The sequence below is a fragment of the Melanerpes formicivorus genome, unplaced genomic scaffold (genome assembly GCF_026170545.1).
Source record: "Melanerpes formicivorus ecotype bairdi unplaced genomic scaffold, bMelFor1.0.p_v2 SCAF_4, whole genome shotgun sequence".
Taxonomy (NCBI): domain Eukaryota; kingdom Metazoa; phylum Chordata; class Aves; order Piciformes; family Picidae; genus Melanerpes; species Melanerpes formicivorus.
The window spans coordinates 7,608,887-7,635,399 of record NW_027142356.1 but is presented as its reverse complement, the minus strand read 5'-3'; the positions used below and the strand labels follow the sequence as shown (position 1 = coordinate 7,635,399).

General features: G+C 47.0%; 1 protein-coding gene across 3 annotated transcripts in view; it reads left to right on the top strand.

Moving 5' to 3' along the window:
* Positions 1–26,513, top strand: part of CXXC4 (CXXC finger protein 4) — a 141,298-nt gene that overhangs the window by 59,310 nt on the left and 55,475 nt on the right. For 2 of the 3 annotated variants that reach the window (XR_010987190.1, XM_068136854.1), the window contains exon 2: positions 23,808–23,884. The exons of the other annotated variant lie outside the window; for it this stretch is intronic. Coding sequence is in view for 1 of the 2 variants with exons in the window: in XM_068136854.1 (XP_067992955.1) it covers positions 23,808–23,867 (60 nt within the window). In the remaining variant the exon portion in view is untranslated. The remainder of the gene's footprint in view (positions 1–23,807; positions 23,885–26,513) is intronic. 3 annotated transcript variants of the gene reach the window in all.

The window sequence follows — 26,513 nt, the reverse complement described above, 5'->3', positions numbered from 1 at the left end:
GCAATGGCATTTGGACAGCATTTTTGTATAAGCATTTTGTGTCCTACCACTAATGCAGGTTGATTAATTCAGGGGCTGACATGATGCTAGCCTTACAGCACAGTTGCTTCCTGGGTTTGCTCCAAGAGGAACCCCACATAATTAACATGACTCTCACCCTTTCACTTTTAACATGCTTCCTAATTAAGCTCTCCAGAATCTGAACTTCACTTTCTAGCTGCAGTGGCTGCAAAATGATTTATCCCCTGATGATGGCCACTAGTGCCAACCTTGCTGTCAGGGAAGCACACTGATGCATTTAACTCTTTGAATTATTTGATCTCTTCTCCTCTCCTGTTTAAGCACACAGGTCTGGCACAGAACATGAATGTGCAAATGTATCTGTGGGCCATCTCTTACTCATTTTGCTATAGTGGGCCTATATGTAAGAAATGATAAGGATGCACACCAAAAGCCTTTGACCTGTAATTAGCTGCCTTGCTTTCTTTTGAAAAAGACCCTTTATGTCACTCCATTTGCAGATTAATTAAACCTAATAGATGTAATGAAACGCAAAGGAGCCGATCGCTTTGTAGAGATTTGGTATTGATCAGTGCACTAAAGCAGCTTTAGTGGATTTGAAACAATTATTGTCAATAGATAAATGTCTACAATCACTGTTTTATGTATAGAATCATAGAATGGTCTTGGTTGGAAGGGACCTCCAAAGGTCATCTAGTCCAACCCCCTCTGCAGTAAGCAGAGGCATCTTCTACTAGATCAGGCTGTCCAGAGCCCTGTCGAGGCCCACTTTGAATATCTCCAGGGATGGGGCCCCAGCCACCTCCCTGGGCAACCTGTTCCAGTGTTGCACAGCCCTCATAGTAAAGAACCTGTTCCTAACATCCAATCTAAATCTACTCTTCTCCAATTTGAAGTCATCGCCCCTTGTGCTGTCACTGCAGGCTTTTGTAAACAGTCTCTCTCCATTCTTCTTGTAGTCCCCTTCAGATACTGGAAGGCTGCTATTAGGTCTTCCCAGAGCCTTCTCTTCTCCAGCTGAACAACCCCAGCTCCCTCAGCCTGTCCTCGTAGCAGAGGTGCTCCAAACCCTTGATCATTTTCATGGCCCTCCTCTGGACCCGCTTCCTCAGGTCCATGTCCTTCCTATATTGAGGGCTCCAGAGCTGGATGCAGTACTCCAGGTGAGGTCTCACCAGAGCAAAGTGGCAGAATCACCGGTTTGGGTCTGCTGGCAACACATCTTTTGATGCAGCCCAAGATGTGATTTGTGTTCTGGGCTGCAAGCTCACACTGCCTGCTCAGGTCCAGCTTCTCATCCATTAGCACCCCTGAGTCCTTTTCCATAGGGCTGCTTTCTAACACTTCATCCCCTGGTTTGTATAAACAGATCATATTGAGGTAAAAAGTCAAGAAACGTGTGGACATGACACTTCAGGACATGGTTTAATGACCATGGTGGTCTTAGGCTGATGGTTGGACTCAATGATCTTTGAGGTCTTTTCCCAACCAAAACAAGTCAATGATTGTACGATTCTATGTATGCAATGGATAATTAAAACCTCCCAGCTCATTGTATTTACACAGCACCTCCAGATCTTTGGCTGAAAGGTGCTGTTTACACAATATTATTGTAATTTCACATGACAAATGTGCTACCATGAAGCTAAACATTCGTCATTACCCAGCCATGCGTTCCCTTTCTGCGGGGAGGAGTGCCATCAGCCTCTGACACATGCTCTCTGCAGATAACACCAACTGGGAAATAGCTGTCACCTACTGGAGAAATCCCGTTTAAAAAAAAAAAACAAAACCCAACAAACCCACTGGCATGCCCATGGGCTGGAGGGTCACCAGGTACCTCGGCCCCCAAACTGGGCCGGGCTGCCACTTTGCAAAGCCGTGATTCCCCATCTGGTTTGAATGGCGGCTGAGCGGGCTGCGAGGGCAGGCAGCCCCGCCTGCCTGCATCCATCGCCGCCGCTGAAATGGGAAGGATGTGGAGCCGGCAATGATGAGGAGGGTTCGCATGAATCCCCCGAGCCAGCGAGCAGGGCTTCCTAATTGTCAGCTGCTCTGCGCCGGGCTTGTTTAAATAATTAGAGTGCGGCGGCTTAAACAGACCAGGGGGGGTTGGAGGGTGGGCTGCCTTTTTTTTTTTTTAATCCCTCCGTATGGGTTTTTATCGGTTGCTATCAGCTCCCTGCTCATTTCTGACACCGTCACTCTGACAGGCAGGGGGATGGGCAGGGGGGAGGCGGAGGGGGAAGAAAGGTATTATGTTTTAAGTACACGAATGCGGTGAGAAAGAAGCAGGAAGAACCAACCCCAATGTATGCGATGGATGGAAACAATACACCAAAGACACCAAACTATTATTTTATTTCTTTTTAAAAGGGGGTGAAAGGGGGGAAGGGGAAAAAAAAAACCCTCATTTCTCCTCTTCCTCCTCTTTTTCCCCTCCAAGAGGGCTAGCTGAAATCTTTCTTAATTACCGCTTATTTCAATGACAGAATTGTAATTTATCATTTAGTTGTAATTTGACATATGTTCACACCTTTGCCATTTCCAATTTCCTCCTTCACTCTAATTGTCTGCCTGGCTCGCCTGTCACGCGTGCCTCCTGGGATTAATTCGAGCTGTCTGTCTGCAGCAGGCTGCCGGCGCGCTCGGGGCTGCGGGGAGCGTGGCAGTGTCACTGCGCACACACCGCTTAGCCGAGGCATTACCCACCCGTCACGCTCCCGCCCCACCTCGGCCTGCCCTGTTTATTGTTTAGCCCGGGTTTGCATTCCTGACTTTTCGGGGTTTTATTAGACTCTAATTACGCTCCGCGGCTGTCAGCTGAAAGGAGAGGGAGCCGTGCTGTAATTAGTGGGAGGGGGCCCTGGCAGCGGGGACGCAGGGGCCGGTAGATGTCTCTCGCTCTGCCTTGAAAACGCACACCGGCTTTCAATGCTCTGCCATCATTTTCCTCCACGGCTGTGTATGCTGCTCGCTCTCCCGCTGACGTGGCCTTGATAGAACTATTGAACCTTCCTTCCTCGCCTTTTGGTCCTCCTAGCCCTGCTCTCCCTCTTTAACACACTGCATCCTGCTTCAGCATCCTCTTAAAACAACCTTTCCATGGCCAGGTCCTGCTCCACTTGCGGGCAATGAATTTAGACCAGGTTATGTTTTCTTACCATGGATGGAATTATAGCAGGGAAGGGCTCTGTGTGCCCAGCATGTGAATATACACTGTGGCTGAAAACGAGCCTCCCAGAAGCTGCTTTGGTCACCAAGGAGGTGCATGGGCACCTTTCCCTGTGGCCAGTCTCACCCTGCTCATCTGGAGCCAATATCCTCCTCCATGTAACTCTGCAATGGGAAGCTGCTGCTGGTCCAAAGAAAGCTGTTTTCACTAGTATTGCAAATAACACCAAAAATCAGGTCCTCAGCCATACTTTTCATGGGCAACTGCCGAATTCTCATCGTGGCATGTCACCTGGTCCACTTTTCTCTGTCCCACCCAGAATTCTCCCAGGTGCTCCCCTGTGGGCCTCTGAGGCACATATGGATGCTATACACCTTGCTGCAGCAGGGCAGCTGGCATGGTGGCAGCATCTCACTTTGGCAATGAGGGACCAACCTCAGAGCTCCTCTTACAGATAAAGATGACCAGAGAAAGCTGTTCAGTGTGGCTGCTGCTTTGTTGTTGGGTTTTTTATTCAATTTATCTTTAAATCTTTCCTTGAAAGGACAGAAAACATCCATTCCATTCCTGACTTTCCTGGGGGATTTTTTCCACAAGCATAGGCACATGGGCCAGGGCTCTTTGCAGATGTTTTGCAGGAGCAGGTCTAGCCCCAGCCACAACAAAAGGAACTTGTCTCCTCAAGAGAAATCTGACTCAACCAACCAGCTGAGCTGATAGTTTGAAGGCAGAAAGCAGGCATAGCCCTCTACTTTGATTATCAGCATCCTCTATTGTGCAACCTCCCGAAACCCCCATTCCTTCCGCTGTTGCCTCTGCATTTCTTTTGATACCAAAGTAAAGAGATACAAAGCAAGGGAAAGAGATAAACTACCTATTCCAACTGTTAAGTGAAGCCTGAAAATGCTGAACAAAAAGGTTTTAAAGAGACGAGACAAATATTTATTCATTTCCCTTTGATTTTAAGTGTTCCACCCCTCAGTACCTGCAGACACAAAAGAGAAACTTGGAGAAGGCAGAGTAAGAAGAAGCCAGTAAGAAGCAGCCAGTTTTATGGAACAGGTCATCTTGAGTGCAGTCACACAGCACTTACAGGATGGCCAAGGGATCAGGCCCAGCCAGCATGGATTTAGGAAGGGCAGGTCCTGCCTGACAAACCTGATCTCCTTCTATGGTCAGAGGATGTGGGGCAGGCTGTGGATGTAGTCTACCTGAACTTCAGCAAGGCCTTTGACACCATCCCCCACAGCAAACTCCTGGCCAAGCTGTCAGCTCGTGGCTTGGACCGCAACACTCTGAGCTGGGTTAGGAACTGGCTGGAGGGCTGAGCCCAGAGAGTGGTGGTGAATGGTGCCACATCCAGCTGGCAGCCAGTCACTAGTGGTGCGCCCCAAGGATCAGTGCTGGGCCCTGTGCTCTTTAACATCTTTATTGATGATCTGGATGAGGGCATTGAGTCCATCATCAGTAAATTTGCAGATGATACCAAGCTGGGGGCAGATGTTGATCTGTCAGAGGGTAGGAGGGCTCTGCAGACGGACCTTGCCAGGCTGGACAGATGGGCAGAGTCCAAAGGCATGAGATTTAACACATCTAAGTGCTGGGTTCTACACATTGGCCACAACAACCCCATGTAGTGATGCAGGCTGGGGTCAGAGTGGCTGGAGAGTGGTCAGGCAGAAAGGGACCTGGGGGTACTGGTCCATAGTAGGCTGAACATGAGCCAGCAGTGTGCCCAGGTGGCCAAGAAGGCCAATGGCATCCTGGCCTGGATCAGGAAGTGTAGCCAGCAGGAGCAGGGAAGTCATTCTGCCCCTGTACTCAGCACTGGTTAGGCTACACCTTGATTCCTGTGTCCAGTTCTGGGCCCCTCAGTTTAGGAAAGATGTTGAGTTGCCGGAACGAGCCCAGAGAAGGGCAACAAAGCTGGTGAAGGGTTTGGAGCACAAGCCCTATGAGGAGAGGCTGAGGGAGCAGGGGTTGCTTAGCCTGGAGAAGAGGAGGCTCAGGGGAGACCTTATTGCTGTCTACAACTATCTGAAGGAAGGTTGTAGCCAGGTAGAGGTTGGTCTCTTCTCCCAGGCAACCATCACCAGAACAAGAGGACACAGTCTCAAGCTGCACCAGGGAAGGTTTAGGCTGGATGTTAGGAAGAAGTTCTTCACAGAAAGAGTGATTGGCCATTGGAATGGGCTGCCCAGGGAGGTGGTGGAGTCACCATCACTGGAGGTGTTTAGGAAGAGATTTGATGGAGTGCTTGGTGGCATGGTTTAGTTGATTAGGTGGTGTTGGATGGTAGGTTGGTCTCGATGATCTCAAAGGTCTCTTCCAACCTGGTTAATTCTATTCTATTCTATTCTATTCTATTCTATTCTATTCTATTCTATTCTATTCTATTCTAAATTGGCCAGTAAAATAGAATAGAATAGAATTAACCAGGTTGGAAAAGACCTTCGAGATCATCAAGAGATCATCAACCTATCACCCAGCATCATCTAATCAACTAAATCATGGCACCAAGTGCCTCATCCAGTCTCTTCTTAAATACTTCCAGTGATGGTGACTCCACCACCTCCCTGGGCAGCCCATTCCAATGGCCAAGTATTGCCCCCCTCTAAGTCCTGAAAGGCCACAGTAATATCTCCTGGAATGTTCTCTTCTCCAGGTGGAAAAGACCCAACTCTCTTAGCCTTTCTTCACAAGGTGGGTGCTCCAGCTCTCTGACATTTATTGCAGCATTCCTCAGGACCTGCTTCAACAGTTCCATGCATTCTTGTGCTGAGAACTCCAGAGCTGGACACAGTTCTCTGGGGGTGGGATCTCACAAGAGCCAAGCAGAAGGGTGGAACCACCTCCACTGACCTGCTGGCCACTCTCATTTTGATACCGTCCAGGACAGGGCTGGCTTTCTGGGCTGCAAGTGCACATTGTCAGCTCATGTCCAGTTTTTCATCCAGCAGTGCCCCCAAGCACTTCTCCACAAGGCTGTTGTCAATTCCTTCACGTACCAGCCTGTACTGATACTGGGGGTTGCTCTGACCCAAGTGCAGGACCTTGCACTTGGTTTTGTTGACTGTCACGAGAGCCCATCTGCACTGCATACTGTGTGCCCAGTAACCACACATAACCTCTATGTTTGGCAAGCTCCAACCATCTCCTTTCTTTTCATCTGCTCCTCTCAGTGCCATAGCCTTAGATATAAGTGATTTAAGCCCAATTTTCATGCCTCAGAGTGCCTTAACAGGTGCCTTAATACAGCGATTAATAAGCTAATACCCTGAAAACACAGACCCATGCAACTGACACAATTCCTCCTTCCCTAAATTAGCCTGAACCACTCTTTCTGGACCATCCTGAGCCTTTCCTGGCATCACCTTCACAACACACCACAAAAACAGAGGGTGCAAGCTAGAGGTCAGCACATCTTGGTGTTTTCCCATAAGAACTTGTTATAGAGCCAGAGGACACTGTGGGACAAAAAATACAACCAAGCAAAGCAAAGCAAACCAACCAGAACAAACCAAACAAAACCAAAACCAAAAAACCCAACCCCAAAACCAACAAAACAACAAAAAAACCCAACCCCAAAATAAGCCAAAAGTGCTTAAACCATCACCCCAGTTCTGTTGGGGACAAACAAGCAGTGGCTGGGAGCACGGAGAGGTCGTCAAGATGCTGCCTGTCAGAAACCCCTGAAGTCTCCTCAGGAAACTTGCAAAGCCCACCTGGATGCATTCCCATGTGGCCTGGCCTAGGTGATCCTGGTTTGGCAGGGGGTTTGGACTCCTATGATCTCTGGAGGTCCCTTCCAAACCCTAACATTCTGTGATTCTGTGATGTGCTGTCCTGCAGCAGATGCTGTGTGAGCCCAGGTACATAGAGCAGCCAAGGCAGTGCTGATAGAAGAGATTTCATGTCTTGTAGGAGGCAAGATTGAACAGTTTTACATTTATTTGGATTCTTTTCCCTCCTTTCCAATGCTTGCTTTCTGCTCCTGACCCCTTAAAATGATTTTGGAACTTACTGAGTTTGTTTGCTATGCATTGCTATTGAGAAGGATTTTTATCTTCTGTCTTCCTGCCTTTCTGCTATCTAGGAGGGCCAGCCTTCTCCTGAGGCAGTTTTGTTTGGGTGCCAGGATCTTCCTGGAGTGTCTGCAAACCTGTAGGACCTGGCACTTCTGGCCTCCTTAGCTGCCAAATTATGAGAAACTTGTGGAACTGCAAAGTGCCTCAAGCCAAGTCCTGAAAAGGAAGGTCCTCCAAATACTTAGTCACATGCTCCAGCCTTGGGTACGAGGTGCTTATGGTTTAGGATTAGATCATTGCTGTATTTATGGCCTATTTCATGTACCGGAGCTATGGTGTTGGAAATCAGTGTGCTCATTAGAAGCTGATGCTAAGTGCTTTTGAAAATTCACTTTCTTTTTCATTTCTCCTAGCTATCAATTTTGGTTTTGTTTTGAAACTGACTTCCTGAGGTCTTACTCATTAATAGATAAGCAGCAATAACTAGGTTATAAGCATACAGTAGGCTCATCTACCACACTGCCATATCCAGTGCACTTCCTTCCTAGAAATGAATCTGATTTTTCAAGCATGGGGAACTCCTTCAGCTCACAAAAGGGTTCAGAAAAGAAAAAAGCAGCACACTTTTGCTGTATCTGTGATGGCAATAACCAGCTCCAAATGGCAAGGAAGAAGTCAGTCCAGACCCTAGCTGGGAAACAACCTTATGGGTAGTTGTCCTCTGCAGTACCAGCTGTTGGTTCCGAGGGTAAAGGGCATAAAATATACAGACTGAAACCTGAAATTCTGGGGTAGTGGAAGGAGGTATTGACTTCTGTAGAGGATATTTTTTTCCCCATTTAAAATTATTGGCCTACTTTTGCAGCATTTATTGTCTCATCATGGGTATTCATTCACTCGTGTCACAGGAACACAGAAATGCTTCAGTACTGTCTCATCCTAAATTCTCTGTAACAGACACTTAGGAGGGGAAACCCTCTCACACATAATTCAAACTCCAAGCCTTGCTAGTCATGCACAGCTCTTGTATGGCTGAATGGTCAGTGTGGTTACACCTGCTACAGCCCATAAACATGCCCAGAGCTGGCAGGAGTAGGATCTGCCTGAGCAGTGCACCCTGGGTGTGTAGGACAGGTACTGGGCCACCTGGTCTCACGGGAGAAGTTCAGGTATGGTTTGAATGGCTTGCACAAAGATGTGCAAAGAAGATAGTGGAGTGCTACTGCAGTAGTCCTGGATGGCTTTTCTTTGGTGCTCCCTCCACCTTTGCTTTAGAGTTCCATAAAAACCTCTGTTAATCCTGTTGCTGCTAATGAAACAAAAAAGAGAGGAGGAGACTCCATCAACACTTGACTGAGAGGCCTTATGAGTCCTTTTCGGTGTTCTTTCTGAGCTTGTAGTAGTTTAGTATTGCTCTGGCTTCTACTTGAACAGGGTGTAGTGCACTTGTAGATGCTTGCTCAAGAAGAGATGAAGAAAACTCGGTCTATAAGCTTGACTTGCAGCTTCCATATAAATCAACCATAATTTTCTTTCACAACAAAATTAAAAAATCCTACCCAACTGAGCAGCAGCTGCCTGCAGGAATATGAAACACTTATTCCAAATAATGAAGGGAAAAGCCTCTTTTCATTCATGCATCGAAAAAGACAGCTGGCATAATTTTGCTTTGAAGAAAGCACTGTCCTCTTCCTTTAGCCGGCATGTAGAGAACAAGCACCAATGGCTTGATCTCTGTCCTTTAGCCTGCACGTAGAGAGCAAGCACCAGTGTCTTGATCTCTAAATGTAATGTTCTGGGAAACTATGAGAAGGCAAAACCATGGCAGTGTCCTCATGGAAATTGTTTTTGTACACTAAAATATAGTGGTCGCCATTGGTGCCTGCTATAAAATTTTTATATGTAGAAAGTGGTAGGCTATCACAATTTTTATATATGCATATATAAAAGTGACAGGCAGAGGAATGGGATGCCTGGAGCTGTAGGGTGTGAGTGTTACAGGCCACAGTCCTTTTATTTTATATTTTTCATCTGCAACATAAAAAGTTTTTCTGTCATTAGCTTAGCAGCTCAAAAAAGGAATATAAATGTTTTCCTCTTCTGAGGATGGAACACTCAAGAGGCCTTCCTGCTTTCATCCAGGTATTTAGTGCTGCCACTTTCTGCTTGCTAGCATTTCAGGGTGAATTATGGCAAGTTGTGGGGTTGGTTCTAGCTGGTGGGACTGTGGGTACCTGCTGTATGATTCAAGCACCCTGGATATGTCCAAGGTTAGTATGGGTGGGAGGGTGGCCACCAGCCCCTGCCAGATATAACCTCACAGTGTTGGAGAGCTGGCTGAAATGCTCTTTCTAGCATTGTGGCTTCTGTCCCCAGATGTCTTAAAAAACTTATGGGCTGAATGCAGAATTAGAGGAGGTAAAGAAGAGGATATACCCAAGGACACAGAAGCAACACCAGCTGTCTATCTAGTCCAGAGCATTGTCTCTGGAAGCAGCAGCACTGGAGGCTTCAGGACTATAAACAGGAATTCCTTACCTGCTGTCTGAGCTCACCAGCGACCTTTAAAGACAGACATGTTCCCAGACACCTTAAATTCAGCATTTGCCTGTGGCTAGTGGGATTGTTGAAATTCCTTCAGAAATCCTGGCATCCAGAAGGTCCTTATTCTTGTTCAACCCAGAGCATGCAGGTGGGGGTGGCTGTTGCAGCGCATGATGCTAATGGTATTTATTGGACTGCAATGTACCATCATGGTTTCAGCCCATGGTTGGAAGAAGGCATTTGCAAGGCATATAGCTCCCCAGTTTTGTTAGACGTGCCACAAATTATATTTGTGTGGAAGTTGAGTAATTCAGGTAGGAAGGTCCAATGGAGAATAATTTAGGTTTGGGAAGACTTGGAAATCTCACAAGACATCCTAAGTGCAGACATTTTGCTATTTTGCTGTTGTTTTGGTGGCCTGCTAAACCTGCCTTTGTGTGCTGTGGATACAATTCCTTGTCTGGGATAGCCCAGATAGAGGTATATGAGGTCCACTTGTGGATACACATCTGTGAGCCCATACCCATCAAAATAAATATACTTTTGTTCTCACATTGAAATAGCTTACATAGATCCACCTGGAGTACTGCATCCAGTTCTGGAGCCCCTATGACAAGAAGGATATGGAGGTGCTGGAACGTGTCCAGAGAAGGGCCATGAGGATGAGCAGAGGGCTGGAGCACCTCTCCTATGAGGACTGACTGAAGGAGTTGGGGCTGTTCAGTCTGCAGAAGAGAAGGCTCCGAGGTGACCTAATTGTGGCCTTCCAGTATCTGAAGGGGGCCTACAGGAAGGCTGGGGAGGGACTTCTCAGGATCTCAGGTAGTGATAGGACTAGGGGGAATGGAATGAAGCTGGAGGTGGGGAGATTCAGGCTGGACGTGAGGAGGAAGTTCTTCACCATGAGAGTGGTGAAGCCCTGGAATGGGTTAATCAGGGAGGTGGTTGAGGCCCCGTCCCTGGGGGTGTTTAAGAGCAGGCTGGATGAGGCTCTGGCCAGCCTGATCTAGTGTGAGGTGTCCCTGCCCATGGCAGGGGGGTTGGAACTAGATGATCCTTGTGGTCCCTTCCAACCCTGACTGAGACTATGATACTATGATCTGCAAATACTATGAGCTGCAGCTCTGCTTCTTGCCTCAGACAGCAGATCATGGTTTGCACTAACACGTCCTGTACCCAACAGGAAAATGCCCTCGAGACCAGCATGGGACAACCACTCTTGGGCAGCAAACATCTTGGGCTTAGGGACAAGCAGGAAAAGAAACTCTGGAGACTTTGCAAGAAGCATCCAGTTCCTCTGATGCTTGTCACTGTAAGTGCAATTTGTTTGAGGAAAAATAGTCAGGGAGCAATAAAGTAATAATCTGAGCAGAAAAAGAATTGTTATCAGAAAATTATTTGTATTATAGCCTTTAAAATAAATATCCCAGCTATTCCTGTGCTTTACAGTATCATTTCTAACTCTAAAAAATCAGTATATAAATCTAATAGAGTAGCTATTCATAAAAGTTCAGCTTGAGTAATAAAAGTAACAATTTTCTGTAATGATATTTTATAGATTTGAATAGGACATATAAAATATTTTTTGCTTTTACAGCATATGTAAAGGGAGGAAGTATACTGTGCCTGTAAAATAATGATTACTTTTAGATTTTTTAAATATTTCTTTAACACAATAAATAACAGTCATGATTTGTTGTTTTTATTTGTCCTGAAAGACTGATTGAAGGCCATGTAGAAAACTTTTCAAATATTTTATAGGAAAGCAATTCTTCTGCAGCTTCAGAGAAGACAGAGTACGCTTCCCTCTCTCATCTTTTAATAAAAAAAATTCAGAAGGTCTCTTTTGCCTTCCTACTGTGTTTCCCTCACTCTGAGCCCTTCACAGAATCAGAATCACAGAATCACCAAGGTTGGAAGAGACCTCAAAGATAATAAGTCCAACCTGCAACCACAGACCTCATGACTAAACCATGGCACCAAGTGCCACGTCCAATCTCCTCTTGAACACCTCCAGGGATGTTGACTCCACCACCTCCCTGGGCAGCACATTCCAATGGTGAACAACTCTCTCAGTGAAGAACTTTCTCCTCACCTCTAGCCTAAACTTCCCCTGGTGCAGCTTGAGACTGTGTCCTTTTGTTCTGGTGCTGGTTGCTTGAGAGAAGAGACCAACCCCCTCCTGGCTACAACCACCCTTCAGGTAGTTGTAGACAGCAATAAGGTCTCCCCTGAGCCTCCTCTTCTCCAGGCTAAACAATCCCAGCTCCCTCAGCCTCTCCTTGTAGGGCTTGTGCTCAAGGCCCCTCACCAGCCTCGTTTCCCTTCTCTGGCAGTGTGAGTGTGTTACATGTCAGGAGAAGTTGGGCTTTTATCCCCTGTGATGAAATTTTCACAACTGCCAGCTGAATACTGCAAAAAATAGTTTTTCATCCAGTGTGGAGGAGAAGGGAAAATACAAATCTGAAAGGTGGGAGGCCTGAAAGAATAGAATAGAATAGAATAGAATAGAATAGAATAGAATAGAATAGAATAGAATAGAATAGAATAGAATAGAATAGAATAGAATAGAATAGAATAGAATAGAATAATAAACCAGGTTGGAAGAGACCTTCAAGATCATCGCGTCCAACCCATCAACCAATCCAACCCACCCAAACAGCTAACCCATGGCACCAAGCACCCCATCAAGTCTCCTCCTGAACACCTCCAATGATGGTGACTCCAGCACCTCCTCGGGCAGCCCATTCCAATGGGCAATCACTCTCTCTGTATAGAACTTCTTCCTAACATCCAACCTAAACCTCCACTGGTGCAGCCTGAGACTGTGTCCTCTTGTTCTGGTACTGGCTGCCTGGGAGAAGAGACCAACATCCACCTGTCTACAACCTCCCTTCAGGTAGTTGTAGAGAGTGATAAGGTCACCCCTGAGTCTCCTCCTCTCCAGGCTAAGCAACCCCAGCTCCCTCAGCCTCTCCTCATAGGGCTTGTGTTCCAAACCCCTCACCAACTTTGTTGCCCTTCTCTGGACTCGTTCCAGCAAGTCAACATCCTTCCTAAACTGAGGGGCCCAGAACTGGACACAGTACTCGAGGTGTGGCCTAACCAGTGCAGTGTACAGGGGCAGAATGACCTCCCTGTTCCTGCTGGCCACACTGTTCCTGATGCAGGCCAGGATGCCATTGGCCCTCTTGGCTGCCTGGGCACACTGCAGGCTCATGTTCAGCCTACCATTGACCAGTACCCCCAGGTCCCTCTCTGCCTGGCTGCTCTCCAGCCACTCTGACCCCAGCCTGTAGCACTGCATGGGGTTGCTGTGGCCAATGCGCAGAACCCGGCACTTGGATGTGTTCAATCTCATGCCGTTGGACTCTGCCCACCTGTTCAGCCTGTCGAGGTCTCTCTGCAGAGCCTCTCCACCCTCCAGCAGATCAACTCCTGCCCCCAGCTTGGTGTCGTCAGCAAATTTACTGATGATGGACTCAATGCCCTCATCCAGATCATCAATAAAGATGTTAGAGATTCTGGGGTAAAAAAAAAAAAAGCCAAGTTTTCAAGGTGTTATTCTGGACGGTGCATAAAGGTGAACAAGATCAGAGCCTAGCTCTCAGACCCAAACCTCTGGCCAAGCAGCACCATGCTTGGTGCCAGCCTCCGAGTGGGATGGCAGTGGGATAGTGCCACTGCTGCACCCTCCAGGCTCTGGCACAGGCTTCTGGGGGCTACCCAAATCAGCCTCTGCAGCAGTGTCCCCTGATGGTCCTGTTGTGTTCAATGATAGGGTCATGAAGCACCACTGTTCTTTGTGTACAGTCAAACCACACATCCATCAGTGGCACAGGGATGCTGGAAAGATTGCACAGCTAGGATGCCCGTAAGAGGTTGATGCGTGGGCAGTGGGGCACACTAGTGTTTTACATTCACAAGGAAACCAGCCCCTTGCACAGAGCTGAGGGGGTAACTTATAACCCTGTGGAAACTCTGAGCCTAATGAGCCTAAATAGCTCTAGTTTGCCAAGCTTTACAAAAGAAACCAGACCATGTGATTATCTCTAAACCTATCTCTATAGGGATTCTCTAAGGTACTGAGGAGCATTAATTTTTCCCTTATCTGTAAAATAAGTTTCAAAATTGCTTTGTCCAAATATGAGCTGAGCTACCTTCAGTGAGAAGCAGAGGAGTGCAGTTTGATTATGTGGTTAAAATAAATCACAAAATAGGTGATAGGAAGTATGGCCATAAGTGGGGCTGCAGCCTCCTGGCCTGGGTTTAGGCTGGCACCCAGATGCTGCCTGGCACACTGGTGTATGGCTAGACACACGCCCACTAGTTCAAGCCTTTCCACAGTCAACCACATCCTATTTGTTTTCAATCACAGCCCAGCAGGATAAATTAGGAGCTGAGCAAGCCCATGCAGCCACCGGGCTTGGCCTCACCACCCACTGACATCTACCCCGACAGCCTCTCTGCTGGCATTTATTTGTCTGTTCCCTGCCCATTCACTGCCTGCGGCTTGCCCAGCAACCCTGCAGCTGCTAGCACAGCTGCCAGCAGGCTTTGTGTGGCTCAGCCCTGCTGCCCAGGGACATACACACACACGCACAGTAATGTATAGAATGTGCAATTGTATCTTGTCTGCTGCCCTGCTCCGACATCCCTGTGTGCACATGGTGTGTGCACAAGTGGCAATGCACCAACACACCCACAGGCCTGTTACACAAACACTCACCTAGGTACTTACTTGTAAGGCACATTTAAAAAGGAGTCTTCAGCAGAAATAAAACATATCTTCTTATTCATGTGCTTGTGTACAGCCTGGAGAAGAGAAGGCTCTGGGAAGACATTATAACTACATTTGTGTAGCTGAAAAGGACTAACAGAAAGGCTGGAAAAGGATTGTTTAGAAGGCGTTTTGTGATAGGACAAGGGGTGATGGCTTTGAACTGGAGCAGGGTAGATTTAGGTTGGACATTTGGAGGAAGTGAGAGTGGGAACAGGTTGCCTAGGGATGTGCTTGAGGCCCTGTCTCTGGAGACATTCAAGATCAGATGATGAGGCCCTGGACAGCCTGATCTAGTTGAAGGTGTCCTTGATCAATGCAAGGGGGTTCGATAAGATGACCTTCGAGGGACTCTCCCGACCTGATGCAATCTGTGACTCTGTGAGTGCTGTGGCAGGTGGCTGATGTTGTTGCTGTGCCACTCTCCATCATTTTTGAAAGATCATGGAGGATGGAACAGGTGACTGAGGGCTGGACAAGAATGGGCATGAGGGAGGACCCAGGAAATTACAGGTCAGTCAGCCTCACCTCCATTCTTGGAAAGGCTGCAAAATGGAACACAGGAATTTCCTCCTCAGGATGAGGAAAAACTTCTTTACTATGAGGGTCACGATGGAATGGAAGATGCTCCCAGAAAGGTTATGGAGTCTTCTCTGGAGACTTTCAAAACCTACCAGGAAGTGTTCTTGGATGCCCACCCTAGGTGACCCTGCTTTGGCAAAGGTCTTGGACTTGACATTCTGTGATTCTGTGATGTATATGTATATATTACAACCTCTAGAGATGGCATATATATGTATATATATATATATATATATATATATATATAAGCACATGAACAAGAAGATACATGTTTTTGGAGAGATAGAATAGAATAGAATAGAATAGAATAGAATAGAATAGAATAGAATAGAATAGAATAGAATAGAATAGAATAGAACAGAATAGACCAGGTTGGAAGAGACCTTCAAGATCATCGTGTCCAACCTACCATCCAACACCATTTAATCAACTAAACCATGCAACCAAACACCCCATCCAGTCTCCTCCTAAACACCTCCAATGATGGTGACTCCACCAGCTCCCTGGGCAGCCCATTCCAATGGGCTATCTCGATTTCTTGATATCTCACATACAGCTATCTCGATTTGCACAGCCAGTTGATAGTAAATCTTTGTGTGTGCAGTGTATGGTACAGCCATAAATACATATATATATAGGAAATGAAAACCAGCATGGCTTCAACACAGAGGGATTACACAGACTTCTCTTGACTTGTCAATGCGTTTATATATCTAAGACTTGGTTTCTGTACCTAGCTCAAGGTAGAAAGGCTCTGCAGAGGGACCTCGACCGACTGGACAGATGGGCAGAGTCCAATGGGATGGCATTCAACAAGTTCAAGTGCCGGGTGCTGCACTTTGGCTACAACAACCCCATGTAGTGATACAGGCTGGAGTCAGAGTGGCTGGAGAGCTGCCAAACAGAGAGGGACCTGGGGGTGCTGATCGACAGGTGCCTAAACATGAGCCAGCAGTGTGCTCAGGTGGCCAAGAGGGCCAATGGCATCCTGGCCTGCATTAGGAATAGTGTGGCCACCAGGAGCAGGGAAGTCATTGTGCCCCTGTACTCTGCATTGGTTAGGCCACACCTTGAGTACTGTGTCCAGTTCTGGGCCCCTCAGTTTAAGAAGGACATCGAAACACTTGAGCGTGTCCAGAGAAGGGCAACAAGGCTGGGAAGAGGCCTTGAGCACAAGCCGTATGAGGAGAGGCTGAGGGAACTGGGATTGTTTAGCCTGGAGAAGAGGAGGCTGTTGGGGTGACCTCATTGCCCTCTACAACTACCTGAAGGGTGGTTGTAGCCAGGAAGGGGTTGGTCTCTTCTCCCAGGCAACCAGCACCAGAACAAGGGGACACAGTCTCAAGCTGCGCCAGGGGAGGTTTAGACTCGAGGTGAGGAGAAAGTTCTTCACCGAGCGAGTCATTCATCATTGGAATGTGCTGCCCAGGGAGGTGGTGGAGTCACCATCCCTGGAGGTGTTCAAGAGGAGATTGGACGTGGCACTTGGTGCCATGGTCTAGTCATGGGGTCTGTGTTGATAGGTTGGACTCAATGATCCTCGAGGTCTCTTCCAACCTTAGTGATCCTGTGATACTGTGACTCATGTAAGCACAGAGTCCTTCATGATGGGTATCTCTGTACCTATGGCCACACACAAACCTTTTTTTTTTTTATTTAAGGTTTTTCAAGTAGGAAGATCCATAAAACCTTATGGACGAGGCATTCAAGGGCTGCTGGCAGTGGATCAGCAGAGGCTGGTGTGGTGAGAATCAGGTATCTTTAAGAAGACCACAAAGTCCTCCAAAAAGATAGAGTCCCAAGGGATTAATCTGGTCATCCCTGGGTATTGTAACATGTTATTCTATTCTGATTTCTGGTATCACACTATTTAAGGCAGTGTCTAGTTGATATTGCTCTCTTCTCCTCATTTTTCTCTCCTCCTCAAGAAGAGCTTGCACCTTTTTATCTCCTGGTTTGTGTGTGATGATCTCAAAGGTCTTTTCCAACCTGGTTAATTCTGTATTCTGTGGGGGGGAGGCAGCTTTTGGTTGGCAGAGGAATTTTGAGATATGTCTCAAGTCCTGCTAAGCCTGAGGTAGGCAGTGAAGCTTTGGTCTGCTCACAGGCCTGCTGAGGCTGGTAGGGGTGGGGGATTCTGGAAGGTTTTGGCCTGGTATCACAGTATAACAGTACATTGGAGATCGGAAGGGACCTCAAGAGATTGAAGACTTTAAAAACCCTCCTGGATAAATTCCTGTGCTGACTACCCTAATTGATCCTGCTTTGGCAGGGGGGTTGGACTCCGAGAAGGAGACTCCACAACCTCCCTGGGCAGCCTGTTCCAGTGCTCTGTCACCCTCACTGTAAAGAAGTTTCTCCTCATGTTGAGGTGAAATCTTCTACATACAAGCTTGAACCCAGTGTTTCTTGTCTTACTATGCACCACCAAAAAGACTCAGCCTAATTTGTGAATGTATTTATTTGACCTGAAAGCCTTCTGTATGTACAAATGTAAATAGAATCTCCATTGAAATTTCCAATCAGTGTGCAGTTTTTAAATTTACTTTTCATTTCTACTCCCCCAAAAGGAGTAGAACATCTTTCTGTCCTCTGGTCCTGAGTAACTCATGGCTTTAAACCAGGACAGCTGGAAAGAGACTAATAATTATAACCAAACCACCCTTTGAATCGAGAAACCAGGCCACATTTGGGGGGTAAATCTTATGCAAAAACACTTTGGCGAGTTGCTGTGCTGTAACAGTGGCTGCAGTTCACAGTCAGTGCTATCGAGGACTTCATGGTTTAAATATTGGCTAGATCTGATTCTATTTATTTATTTATTTATTTGACAGTTGGCATATTTCTAAAAAGTCAGTGCACATTGCTGAAATTTCATTGCACATCCATGCATCATTACCTGTTTTCTTGGAGCTCGAGGGAGATGATATTGTTGGGAGTTTTCTCTCATGTAGGCAACGAGGCAGAACAGAAGTGAAGGACGGCCTTTGGGAGAGCAGCACAGCTTTTCTGAAGCACAAGCCTTTGGTCCAACTGAAAGTCCAAAACAAAGGACACTCTCTCTCTCTTTCTAGCTGTACCTTGGTAATGAAAAGGAAACAGCAAGGGGGGGGGGGGGGGGGGGGGAAGGGGAGGGGGAGGGAGGGGAAAGAAAAAGGTAGAAGCTTACTATTTTTAAAACCTGATCTAAAGTTGAAGAGGATGCTTGAGAAGAAGCAAATACTCTTCAGAAATGCCTGACTGCAGTGGCAGGGTGAAATATGCCAGGAAAACAAGACAGAGGAATATTTTTACCAGTAAATATTGGAGTTGAACAAGATTGGCTCATCTCAAAGAAAATGATGGACAAATGCTGCAGGGCATGCTGAAGAAAATAAAATACTTACCCTTTATCCCGAACCCATTCGGCTAGGGACCATTTTAGGAGCTGAATGAAGCTTTCTGAGCATTTTTTCCTTTGCTCTTGTTCTTTTTTTTTCCTCAATAGCAAACCAAAAGCACACTAGTGTTTCTGCTGTTGGCTCCTTCTTGGACTGCAAACTCCTAGTCTGGAAGACAGAAGCTTTTCTCCCGAAGGCAGAGCTTTGTTATTTTGTTGAGGATCGGAAATGTTGCCAAGCTCAGGGGATACTCTGTAGCCTTCATCAGCGGTGGGACTTAAAGATGGGGAAAGCTGGAAAACTCTAAGTTTCAGTACACTGAGACCTGCAGCCAAATCCCCCAACTCTCTCACCCAAAGCAGCTATTATCCAAAACTGGTTCTAATTTATATGGTATTTTGTCAATAATCTTTCTCTTCAGGCATGACTGCATTAGATGTGAGAGGTCTGGGTGCAGGTTCAGTTTCTAAACTGGAACAGATGTTTGGTGGTTTGGTTGTTTGTTTGGTTGGTTTTGTTTGTTTGATTAATTTTTTGAGGGCGTGTGGAGGGGTCACATTGTCCAGCTTTTTGCTAAGCTAATTTCTTGTTCTGTAGTCTGGACCTACAGCCCCTACACCTGACAAGGACCAAAGGCACAGTGGTAAAAGAGAATAGCCATCCTGCAGTATTTCACAACTTCTGTCACATTTTCCTGAGTTCTACAGTGTACAGGAAAGATTAGGATAGCTGTTTTTGTCTTTACATCTGGGCTGAACAGACACAATTCATTCCTTCAGATCTCCCCTTCTTGCCAATCAAGGGGAAAACAAATGACCTCTTCCCACCTGCCAGACCCTTCCCTGCTTTGGGGTCTAGGCATTTCCACTTCTGCATTGCAGGCAGAAAGCTGAGCAGATGTCAGGTGTCTTGTGGGGTGGTGCCCACATTCTTGCAGCTTTCCTGAGAACTGAGCAGACAGGTGGCAGATGCACAGTGGCTTGGGAGGCTGTTGGCCTGATGAGACACTCTCACCAAGTGAAGGCTCCACATGCCCCTGCCTACGTGAAGGTTAACACAGACCTTGCAAGGTGCCCAATCGCATCTGGCCTTTGTGTTTGTGCATCTGTCTTCCCACCCTCCCATTTCCCTGCTCGTGCCAGAAGTAGCCACCCTGCAGTCCCTGCACACCCCTGGGCCACGGAGGTGCTGCAGGACTTATGTCGCACACATGCCAAAAGCCATTAATTAAATTAGAGCTCTCCGGCAGGGGCTGCAGAAGCAGCTGTGTCATCAATCATCATGCCGCAGGCTGACACGCAGGACGCATCACAGGGAGGGAAATTTCGTCTCTTCTAAGCTGGCTGAGGGCTCTACTGGGGGTCCTGTGTGGGAGGGTGGCAGCGTGAGGGCTGAGGCAGCTGCAGGCCCAGAGACCACCCTCCCCCCTTGGCAGGGAGGAGTGGGTCTGTGACTAAGGCTCCTGGATATCGCTGCAGTGCAAATTAATTGGCATCATCAAACGTCATCCTGTGGCTGTTGATGTCCCATTGCATTAACATGCTGAGGGCTGACAGAGCTGCCAGCCCTGGGGCTGAGCCTGTATTTGGCAGAGGGTGCGCATGATGAGATGCTGCTAGCCTACCTGCCAAGCCCTGGCTTGCCTGAATGAGGAGTCCGTGGCCCTCAGGGCTTGGCACAGGACACTCTTGGGCCCAAGCCAATATGCTTGGCAGCATGGCATGAAATAGAGGAGATCAGTGGATCCCAACCACCTACAGAAAAAGTGAGTATCTGTTACTTAGAGGTGCTGAACTACTTGATAAGAGAATTCCCACCCACCACCAAAGAACTATGTCTTTCAGACAGTTAATCAAATAAGAAGGGCTAAGAGTAGTCATTGCATCCTTTGCAAATAGCAGTCCAGACACCAGAGCAAATAATTTGTGTCAGCATGACAAGAAAAAATGGAATGTAAACTTGCTAAACAGACAACAGATACTGGCTTTTATATATATAATATATATATATAATTTTTTTTCTGTGTCAGCCTAAGGAAAGAACCCAGGCAGGTTTAAATTTGTGATCCATTTATAACACCGAGCGCTCTTCCCCCCCTTGCCCCATGTTGGTGGGGAGCTGGCAGGGGAGACAGCAACATCTTAACATTCCCTGGGCCAAGACAAGGGGCAGTGGGTGGAAGTTGAGGCATAGGAAGTTCCATGGAAACAGAAGGAAGAATTATTTCACTGTGAGTGAAATGAGTGAACAATAAGGTCTCCCCTGAGCCTCCTCTTCTCCAGGCTAAGCAACCCCAGCTCCCTCGGCTGCTCCTCATAGGGCTTGTGCTTGAGACCTCTCACCAGCACTGGAACAGGCAGCCCAGGGGGGATGGGGGGCTGTAGAGTCTCCCTCTCTGGAGATATTCAAGACTCGCCTGAATGAGTTCCTGTGTGATCTGGTATAGCTGAGCCTGCTCTGTCAGGGGGGGATGGACTGCATGATCTCGCAAGGTCCCATCCAGGCCCTCATATTCTGTGATTCTCCACATCCACCTCTTGGTATGCTACCTATGGAAGAAAGACAAAGCTCGGGCAATTTTCTTGAGGCCTGTTTCGCAGCGTAGGTCATCTCAGCAGAGGCTGGAAACAATAGCGCTTGCCAATCTCTCGGCCCAGACACTGACCCCCACACAATGAACGCTCCTAGCAACCGCCGAGAGCAACAGCAAAACTTTTAACGCTGCTTTGTGCAAGACCCAGAAATAAAATCAGGTTTGCGCCGCCGCGAAGTGGCCTGCTCGTAGGTGATCTGTGAAGAGAAAATTGTCAGATGAATTATTTGTATTGAGTAATTTGATCGTCCCTCCTCGGAAGCCTAATGAATAGGTTATTTTCTGCAACAGCTGCTGCTCCAACTCTCAGTCACAAGTCCACGTGGTCTGGCTGTTCAAAGGGAATTACTGTGCTGGCTTTTTTAAAATAACTTTTAAAGCAAGTAAAGCTAGGCACGCTCTGCTTGTCGGCAGAGGGAGGATGGAGAGGAGGAGATCTAGGCAGGTGGTGGAGTTATTGTGAAGCCCTAAAAATTAGCAGTAAAAAAGGGTAATTGTGTAGAGGCACAAATAACTTGCTTGTCACTGGGGCTGCAGGAGCCCATCATGGCTGGCCGTGATGCAATTCAGACGTGTCATCTGCATTTCACGAACGTTGCTATGGAGAGGAAATGCCTCCCAGATGGGCTATGAGGCTGGATGGCCCTGGGGACTCTGCTGCCGAGCAGGCTGTAATAATGCAGCCACCTTGGTCTGGAGATGCTCCTCTCTGGTTGTCTACTTTATTTATATAAAACCAAATACCATCTGCACACGTGTGCCAGAGGAGAGGTCTAGGAAAAGTAATAGATGTTGTGTCCCGCTTTTGAGCCACGAGCTGCCCAGGGCAAAAGGACAGAAAAGATATTCTACCCCTTTCCCAAGGAATAAAATAAAAATGCTCCACACTGGATTGGAAGATTTAAGAAGGACATTGAGACTCTTGAAAGTGTCCAGAGAAGGGTCTCAAGCACAAGTCCTATGAGGAGCAGCTGAGGGAGCTGGAGTTGCTTAGCCTGGAGAAGAGGAGGCTCAGGGGTGACCTTATTGCTCTCTACAACTTTCCAAAAGGAGGCTGTAGACAGATGGGGTTGGTCTCTTCTCCCAGGCAACCAGCACCAGAAGAAGAGGACACAGTCTCAAGCTGCACCAGGGGAAGTTTAGGCTGGAGGTGAGGAGAAAGTTCTTCACAGAAAGAGTGATTGGCCATTGGAATGTGCTGCCCAAGGAGGTGGTGGAGTCACTGTCCCTGGGGGTATTCAAAAAAGGACTGGATATGGCACTTGGAGCCATGGTTTAGTTGTCAGGAGGTGTTAGGTGTTAGGTAATAGGTTGGACTTGATGATCTCTGAGGTCTTTTCCAACCTGGTTGATTCTGTGATTAAATGGAAATTCTATTTACAAATATACACAAAAGATATTCAGGTGAAAGGAATACATTCAGAAATTAGGCTCAGCTCTTCAGCTGGGCCTACCAGGCCAAAACCTCCCAGAGCCTTCCAAACACCTCCACCCCACTCAGCCTCAGCAGGTCCAAGAGCAGCCAAGCTGCCCCCACTAGACCCAGTCCTACCGCAGGCTTCAACAGGCCCTGTGGCATAGCTGGAAATTCACTGCCAGCCAAGGCCAAGAGCAAAGCTTCCTCCCCACAAACCAGAAGGTGACTGCATGCACATGTCCCAGCTGGAGAGCAAAGGGAGTTTTGTGGCTGTATGCTCCCTTAAGTAGGAAATACAGAGAAACAGAATAGAATAACAGATTACAATATCCTGGGATCCACTGCACATCCCCCTGGGAATCTCTAGCCTCTGGTGGACATTTTCTTTATGGTTATACCAATTAATTCTTGATTTCCTTTAACCTACAACATCTTGTAATGGCTATTGGTGTGTGTGTGTGTGTCTGCAGAAGAGAAGGCTCCGAGGTGACCTAATTGTGGCCTTCCAGTATCTGAAGGGGGCCTACAGGAAGGCTGGGGAAGGACTTCTCAGGATCTCAGGTAGTGATAGGACTAGGGGGAATGGAATGAAGCTGGAGGTGGGGAGATTCAGGCTAGGTGTGAGGAGGAGGTTCTTCACCATGAGAGTGGTGAGACCCTGGAATGGGTTGTCCAGGGAGGTGGTTGAGGCCCCATCCCTGGGGGTGTTTAAGAGCAGGCTGGATGAGGCTCTGTCCAGCCTGATCTAGTGTGGGGTGTCCCTGCCCATGGCAGGGGGGTTGGAACTAGATGATCCTTGTGGTCCCTTCCAACCCTGAATGAAACTATGAAACTGTGTGGTGCTGCACCCATCCAACAATTTGCCATTTGTGATATTTTGTCCATCAGCTCTCTGCATTTGTCCAGAGGGAGCCAGATTTCCTTCTGCATTTGTCAGCACATACTTAGCTGTGGTAGGCAAAGGCTGACTTGAACATCTTTTATGGGTAAAGTGTGATCTGTGCCAACCACAAAAACCTAAATTATTCCACCAGCAGTGTGATATAAAAGCACACCTCTGTGTGCCTGCCTTGCTCCTTTGCCCTGCCTGTGTGTTGCCTGTGTCTGTCCTGTAGATGCTTTGGGACTCTTTGCTCAGGTCATCTTGCGATTCAACACTCAACTTCCACACAGTAGACATTTCTGCACCTACAAAGTTAGTTGCGGGGGCAGTATTTCATAATTCTCTGCATAGTCTATTCAGAAGCTTAGTATTTTACTTCTCTTTTTCTTCCTTTTCTTGGCAAGGTAATCAAGAGGAAACCTACAGAGCGAACAGTGATAAGTGTGGAGTACATATTGTGGTGAACTGAAAAGCACCTCAGGTAGAAATTGGCTCTGCGCCATCTTTTCCTTGTGTTTCTGCAGTAGATTTAATCAAGCTACGGTAATAGGAGACACTGAAGGTGGATGCATGCAGGCAAACATGTCTAAGAGAAAGAAAACTGTCCCCAGATAACCAAAGGAAGCAGTCAAATATACATTTAGAATGAAGGATTTGGTGGTTAGCTCTTTGAGGGGTGCTTACCACTGTGAGGATGCCTCAGTTCTGAGTCAAACATGGTTTCTCTCTCTTTCTGAGGCCATCTCAATTTTTCCAGGTGGTTAAAGGAGCTGGGGAAGCTTAGTAGTGCAGCAAGGGAGCCTGGAGGAATGATGCAGCCCTTGCTCCTGTCCCAGGACTGTAACCTTAGACTGCAGCATCACTTTTCCTTTGGGACAGATGCCAAGTCCCCTGCACTGTGCAAACCAAGGGGAACATGATGGCTTTGTGCCTGCTGTCTCTGAGCATTGGCTCTGACCTCTTGTGGTTTGATCTGCTTGTAGATTGCTTTTCTGTAAGACAAGTTCATCCACCCCTTATCTCATTCAGCTTGTGGGGCCTGAAAACCCCCCACCCCCAGCCACACTGAGGGCTGGTAAATGCAGGGAACCATTTGCACCCATTCTGCTTTCATGGTTTCTCATGACATTTGGTCTGAGCTGTGGAGAAAGCCATGCTTTTCTCTACTAACTAACTGCAAAGCGAACGCCCATGCTTCTGTCATTTTCAGTACAGAGCCTCCTTTGCTTTTCACGAAGGTCATTTGGCATATTGCAAAGTGTGCTCAGTAGTTCGCTCTTCATCCCAATTATTGATTTAAAATATAAGGATCCTGAAAGTTTTCTTAATTATGAAAGAAACTTTAAAAAGCCCATTAGTTTTATTTCTTCTTGTGATGAATTTTGAGTGTCTCAGCCTTAACAAAAATGTTGTTTCTGATGTTGTCTGTGGCAATTGTGTTTCTGCCAATTTCAGCGAATGGATTTTGTTTGCGTGTGGCCTGCTGTCAGCAGCTGAGGCTCCCCATAGCCAGCAAGAAGCACAAGTTCAGCCATACCTGCTCACATCTCTCTTCTCAGTCATAAAACCACCTTCAGTCAAATAATCTTTTGGAAAAGCAACCTCCCATCCTCTCTTTTCTGCTTCTCCTGTTAAGTTACTGCATAGAGATACCAAGGAAGTACTTTGTGACTAGCAAACCAGCCAAGTCACCCCATCACCAGTACCACATAGGCCAACCATGAGCCACAAGACAAAAAATACTTGCTTGGGTTTTTCATAAGAGGCTACCACAGGTTCAAAAGCCATCCTTCAAAGATGCCAACCTCAGGGCTGAAGGAGTGGACGCCAAAAATTTGAAGAAAGGCATTGCTGTGACACTTGAAGGCACTTATTGCCATGGGTACACTTGGTTTTGTCACCACCAGTAACTGATGTGTCCAGCTACAAAAAAGTGAGCTTATGGGGGGAGTAAGTTCAAAGATAGGCACCTGTAACCAGCACTGGGACTCTGAACTAGAGAGGGATGCATGGGATACTTAAGCTTGTATTCATAAATAAGCTTCAATGTGGATTTTAGAGTTGCCCTCCCCCATTTAGTGTCTGCTCATACGTGCCCTCCTACTGACTGTGAGTGCAACATGCTAAGTTTGATGCTCACCTGGCTGAGTCATCACTCTGTGGACATTACCAGTTGTGGGTTGAAACCACATGCAGATTGAGAGGTCATCTCCCCAAAAGGAGGACCTGGACATTAAAGCAACATGTGCCTGTTATCATTGTCATCGGTGTTGGTACATACGTGGCACAAGCAGATTGCAACAGCAGATAGGACTGGGCATTCTGTCACATTACTCACTCTTTGTTTTCTCAGTGCATTTGGGTTGATATATGTATTTTCTAGATAACTAGGATAGTCCTTTTCACTGAGGAAGACATTTTTGCAGTACCTTTCCTAGACTGCTCTGTGTAGGGTGCCCTTTTCTTCATCTGAATTGATCAAGATTCGTGGTTTTTTCCTTTAAAAGTTCTCTCTAAAGTTCCTATTCACACATGATACAAGATCAATGGGCTAATAATTAAGGCAGTAGTGTGATGCTATTTCAGGTCTGTTGCCTGTTTATTTGAGACAGCTGTCTACAAGTGTGGGCTGCATGATACAGAGGTTGCCATGGCTAAAGCCCGTGTTTACTGAGCGCTAGGTAAATAGTTGCACAACTTTCTGTGTAAATGCCAGACAGCACATTGGAGTTTCTGTCGGGCAGTTTTGATCAGGCACAAGCCACCTCCCCAATTTCTATAACTATATTGATCTTATTTGCTTGCACATACCTGTATGGAGTGAGGCAAGAAGGAGATGCGCCACCAAAAGAGGACTAAATTTGTTTGTAGCCCAGAGAGGTGAGGGCTGAGAGGGGAGGCATGAAGCCAATCTTTGCAGAGATGAAAGCCCACTGCAAGGGAGATGGGAATAATCTTCCCCATCTCTGGTGGCTAGAGCAGCAGTGGTCTTCAATTGCTGCCAGGAAGAATCGAGTTAGGCGTCACAGAGAGACTTTGTAGTGGTAATGATGGCGAGGCAGCAGCCTGCAGAGGCTATCAAATCTCCATTGATGAGGATCTTGAAGAGC